This window comes from Aplysia californica, unplaced genomic scaffold (genome assembly GCF_000002075.1).
Source record: "Aplysia californica isolate F4 #8 unplaced genomic scaffold, AplCal3.0 scaffold02715, whole genome shotgun sequence".
In the NCBI taxonomy this organism is placed as follows: Eukaryota; Metazoa; Mollusca; class Gastropoda; order Aplysiida; family Aplysiidae; genus Aplysia; species Aplysia californica.
The window spans coordinates 1-5889 of NW_004799985.1; the positions used below are offsets into that span (position 1 = coordinate 1).

A 5889-nucleotide genomic window follows, 5' to 3' on the forward strand; every position below is an offset into this window, starting at 1 on the left:
ATGTAAACTCAGGAGATGTCTGTTGTCAGTGGGAAGCAAAGTGTCAATGCTTTATTTTAGATGTGAATTTGTTGATCCAGTTTAAGAAAATATGATTTTATATACTTTTCTGTCTCAAATTTTAATAATAGTTCACGAAGTTCATTGTTACATATATTTTCAAAAGTGTCAATGTGGAGCTTAAGGTGATTTGTGAAATGTATTTGAATGGTAATGAGTTGCATATTTAGACTAATAGTTAAGTGAATGTCACTTCTATATATTTTTTTTTCTATCCGTTCTATTTTGTGAAAACAAATTTTGTTATTGATGCTTTTGATACGATGTAAATATAGACTTATTGCTGTTTTTAAGTTGTGATTAAGTCACCATTATTTCTGTTTGTCAGGTGTTAGACGAGTTACTTCAGAGCTCAGAGACAGAGTGTTTGGTCGTGTGCCAAGCCTTGGCCAATCAGCTGAGCCGACCAAATGAGATCAAGTTTGTGCTCAGCTTCATCCTGCGGTACCTGAGCCAGCATCTTCTCCCCGATGATGTTGAGGACCTCAGGCTGAGGCGTATTGGGGCAAAGGTCAGTGAGGGTTGCCACGTTTCAGGAAATCCTCTGTACTGGAGAAATTATATGAAATAATCAAATCTTTTTATGTTGTTTATTACTGTTTATAGCTCTGTTTTTTTTTTGCCTTCTGTATTAAAATTTCAGTGATCTTTTGAGTCTCAGAAATCCAACTGATGCAAGGAAACTCCCTTGCCAATGTAGCTTTTGTCTTGGAATATTGTTTGCCTCTTCAATCACTCTGATTTGTTACCCAGTGTTTGTTGATTGTCTTTTTTCCAGAAAGGTATCTTTACATGTAATTTTACTTTTTATTGCTAGTACTCTTTGTGATCTTAACCATGGAAAAGAATACCATAAAAAGTGTTGTTAGCTGCACATTAAAACAACCAGGTCAAATTATATCCCTCCAGGATTGTCACATGGGTGATGTAACAGGCTACGGTTTGATCTTGAGATGATAGATCTTTTGACTAGGTTAAATGTCATCAAATAGATTTTGCTTTATCGTACAGCTGGTGTGATAAGAATTGAACTACTGTTCTTAGAATAACTCGGTCTGAGTCTATGCTCATACACCTGCATGCTATTTCCTTTATTTGATGTATTTCCTTGGCAGGCTCTCATGTGCATCCCTGCTAAGATCCAAGATGAGTACAGCCACCTCCTTGCTTGCCCACATCTTATCTTAGAGCAACTGTTAATGAACATGAAGGTAACATGCATTTGATCATGTATGTTGTTCACAGTGACCGCATGTTCATTTTTATTTATGTTTTCAGTTATAAGTAGATATGAGCAGTATTTTGCAGCGTAATTACTTTTATGAGAACTTTGCTTTGTTGTGCTGCAGAATTGTTAAGTATCTTATTTTTGTGAATAATCTTTTGAGATGTTGAAATTCTGCCCTCTACAAAGGATAATGACTTTGTGTTTTTTTGTTTTTGTTTTTAAGGGGAGTCCAAGCTTATCTTGTCTTAAGCTGACTTGCTTTGGTTGTGTCACTATTCCAACCTTTTATTAATGTTGTTTTTTTATTTTATTTCTCTCAAGCTCAAACAAATTTAGATAGTTTGTCATATCGTAATATAATCACAAAACACACAGACCTTGCTATTGAGTGGGGGTGGGGGGGGGGGGGTGTGCTAGACAGTGGGAGAAAACTCGTAGGGCGAGGAGTATTTTGCAGTATTAAAACTTGATTATAATATGAACAATTTTTCAAAAAAATGAGGTAAAAAAATATACCTCTAGCTTATATTGTGCACACAGCACACAGCCAGGATCGGGTCCAACAAAGGTCAAGTAATTCCGTATATGATTTTCTTTGAACTTTTAAAGATCTGAATGTTGCAGCACATCAGGGTGTCTTGCTTGGGTTACCTGCTACTTGTCTGACAAAAGAAATTGAATTCAATGTAACAACCAGCTATTTTTATATGCAAGACACTTTGATGCCTAACTAGGACTTTATTTCACACCTGTTGAGCCCCCTCCTACATGTCAGAAATTCACCCCTTATTAAATGTGCAACCCACAAAAATGGGCAGATTCTCCAGAATGTCAAAGTATACCCACCCATATTATTATGGATGAAGTTCTATTACAGGCAAATATATATGTTATATTATAAGTTATATCACATCGCTTTCACCTCACCTCTCTTCTCTCCATGCCTTGCTTCAAATTACTGCACCTCCCCTCTACTCTCCCCACTCACCTTTCTTTTTCTCAACTCTCTCAGCCTTTTCTCAGATCACATGTCTTTTCATGAATTCATCTCTTCTCACCCTGCTTCACTCCTTGTCTTCTTACCGTTCCTCGTCTGCTGACATCCCCAGGCGGAGCTGGCTGGTCAGATCTTTGAGCAGATCAAGCCTGACTTTGTGGAAGTGCGGGAGCCCAAGCTGCGCATGGCTCAAGAGCAGTTCAACGCCCTGCTCACAACCTATGCCCGTAAAGCTGTGGAGGTTACTGTGGTGCAAGTACAAGGTACAGATCTCACTATACTGTCTCATGTTCCAGTTTTTTTTTCAGGATTTTAAAAAGATTTGTTTTAGAGTATTGTTCTGGGATTTTTTTCTGTGTTTGTTTTCTTTTTGTATGAAATTCATTATTGTTTTGGTTTGTTTAGTGTCATTGATAGATTGTATGAAATGTCCTCAGGTTGAGAAAAAAAACGTATGCCCTTTCTTTAGAGAAGAAACAACATTTAAAATGTTATCAGAAGGTGTTAATGAAATTTACTGTTGTTTACTTTTCACATATAAACAACCAAATGGCCTTTATTTTCAATTGAATGATACGAATTTTACACCTCATTTGTTAGTGAATTTTTCATTGGCAAGATGTTCAACTGTTCTTAACTGAGAAAGCCAAATTTTACAGGAGAGAGAAAAAAAGAAGCAACTGTACCGTTTAGAAAAAACTGTTCTTGGATTATGTTTCTTTTTTGGCTATTTTCAGCATTTCGAACTTGAATTTCAACAAGATATTTCTCGAGATCATACACCTGGTATTACAAATGAAGAAACTGCAATTAAGAAAATTCAAAATTTTGGACTTCTGAATAGCTGGCTGGTGTTGTGCATTTCTAGATAAATGAAGAGGCATGAGAATGGGTGAGGGAGTTTCCAGAACAAGAGAAAAGACAGTGTTAATTTCTTCTTTGATAGCTTTATAATGTTAATAAACTTTTAACGTTCAATAAAAATTTCTGCTTTTGCTTTATCTCAGAGTACAAGTCACGCAGTGAGAGTGCAGCATCCAGTGGCTCTGGACATCTTGAGGAGTCTGAGATGTTGACCAGCACAATGAGGCGGTCGTATGACAAGCGGAGAGGTGACCTTTCTGGTACTAACACTGAAAAAGTTATCTTTTTAGTACTAACACTTGGGGTGGTGGCCTTGCTGGTTTTGACATCTTATCTCTCATACTAGTTTTATTACAATTGTAGATATTCCAATTTTGTTTTTGGCAAGTCTCTATCCATTAGGAGACTTTGCATTGAATGCAGAATTTATAATATCATCTTTTTTTGTTTTTAGTTGGTCATGAATATATTTAACTGTTCAAAGTGGGTGGTTGGCAGGTGCTCTGGTGTCGTTTGCTCCTTCTTTCCTTTCAAACATATATCGCCCTTATCTCTCACCTTTTTTTGTGTATGTTACTCTCTTGTAACACATCCGTTCTTCGGCACTTATATGGCCTTATTGTGTTGCAAGTGCCGTAAAACTCTTACTAAAACTGAACTAACTGTTCTAATTTTCTTATGTTGCCTGTAACTCTTCAACCTTTTCTTAATTTAGCTCTCTTTTATACAAGTTAGCTTCTCGTAATCGATGTTTTATGTTTGCTAGAACTTAGATGGCTTCTGGATCGAAAAAGTAAAAGGTAAAGCAAAAGTATATTTTTGGACTTGGTATTTTTGCATACTCAAAAACACTTTGTTCGTGTGTCCTCAGTTTCACCCACCCTGAGCTTGGCCAGCACTCAGTCGGCCCGGCCTGACGCGACGGGGCGAGTGGGTATGAGGCAAAAGTCAGCTTCTGCCACATCCGCCAACACTGGCAGCCGTTTTGTGATGCCTGCCCAGCCTCCAACACAAGACCAGTGGGTGCCTGACGATGCCACAGCTGTCTGTATGGTGTGCACTGTTGAACGGTTTAGTATGGTGAGTGCCTTTTAAAAAAAATAAAGCACACTGACACTTTCGTGACCTGCCATTGTGTGTTAGGTAGGACCTTGGCTGCCTGTGGAGAAAAATCTGTACTTATCACTAGGATTTGGTTTATTCAATTTTAGCTTATGTTTGCCTAACAAACAAACAAAAAATGTATACTGCATACCTTTTTCTTTTGCATACTACATAAATTCGCAATTTTTTTTAAAATCAACAGCCACTATTATCCTTGCTATATAACTTAGATTGTATTGAAAAATCAGTGATGAAGTGAAATTCATGCTACTATTGTTTAGTTTCTTTTGATTTTTTTCCTTCTTTTTGTCTGTTCCTATGAGAAGTTTCGTGTGTATGTAAGTCTCAAAGGTGTCAATGAAAAGGTGAAAGTAGGTTGTCTATGTTTTGATTTTTTTGTATGGCTCAGTTTATATTCATATTTTTTGGTGGCCAGTTCAACCGGCGCCATCATTGCCGTCGCTGTGGCAGAGTTGTTTGTGCTGCGTGCTCGACCAAACAGACCATCGTCTTTGGGGTACCTGGCCGTACATGTGACGAATGCTTCGAGCAGCTTCACACCTCAAGGTATTGTCAGAATACTGAATACGTATCTAATCTTGCTTAGACATTATTATTGTTAACAAGAGTTCTTTTACATCATTATACTTGTGACTGTGGGCTCACGTCTCTTTCTGCAGTATTTCTACTGCTACTCCATGGCTACTTCTACTGCAGTCTTTAAGCCGCACCCCTGATCTTAGGATAGGTAAGATCTAACACCTAACCTTCTGGTTATGGGTGAAAAATTTTGGAGGTCTCGTGTGCAAGTTGTGCTGGTTAAAGATCCCTTTGTGGTCCAAAATCGATAAAGAGTTGGCTTCAGCTGCCACCCAGGGGAAATTCAAAATTTAATCCTTCCAAGCTAAAAATGTTAAATGCGTCCCACACGCTCATTTGACCTTATGCAGTTGCGAGCGCGGTAAAACAAACATGACATTTACATTATTTTTCTATTACCATGTAGGGATGCATAAGCCTAGAAGTCAATCTAAAAAATGTGGATTGTATCAAGGATTATTACTTTGTTGTATTTACGCCGTCTTTCATCCCCATCTCTTCAAACGTCTCCCTTTTGGATATTGCATCTGTACATTACATAGTTGGCAGGCCTGCTGTTGTGGATATTGAGCTTGTACTTGCTGAACTTTTGACTTATGTGCTTCATCATTCACAGTGAGCACCGGGCCCAGGAAGAGCATGAGATTTACAGTCAGAGGATCAAGGAGCGTTTGTCGGGTGCTGGCTCCGGTGCCACGCCCACCAGCCCTGGCATGTTCGCCTCCAGCCCAACTCCACTTGACCTCCCCGGCCTGTTGAGTGCTGACCTGCTCAAAAAGAACATGACTGCAGCAATCCAACATGTGCACCACTCATGGAAGCTTCGACCAGACACAGCGTTTTCGGACCAAGTCCGCTCTGAGTTCTACTTTGAGCAAGTGAGAAAGTCTCTTTTCTTTCCATGTAATAGGTGATGGAAGGGAGGGATGCTTTGTAAAATCCTTTCATTTGAGAGCATTAGTCTTATCGGACTTGCCTCCAGTTAATGTGTCCTGAGACCTGGGTTTGTGTTGTATTTTTTTTTTTTAAGGTAATC

General features: G+C 38.6%; 1 protein-coding gene across 1 annotated transcript; it reads left to right on the forward strand.

Annotated features, from left to right (window-relative positions):
• Positions 1 to 388: 388 nt before the first annotated feature.
• LOC101850062 (zinc finger FYVE domain-containing protein 26) lies at positions 389 to 5731 on the forward strand (the record flags this gene model as incomplete). The annotated part of the gene is given in 7 exon segments (XM_005113482.2): positions 389 to 571; positions 1176 to 1271; positions 2398 to 2548; positions 3293 to 3397; positions 4021 to 4229; positions 4690 to 4820; positions 5470 to 5731. Coding segments are annotated over 7 exon segments (1137 nt in total), but the record flags the coding sequence as incomplete, so codon positions are not given.
• Between the last annotated feature and the right edge of the window lie 158 nt (positions 5732 to 5889).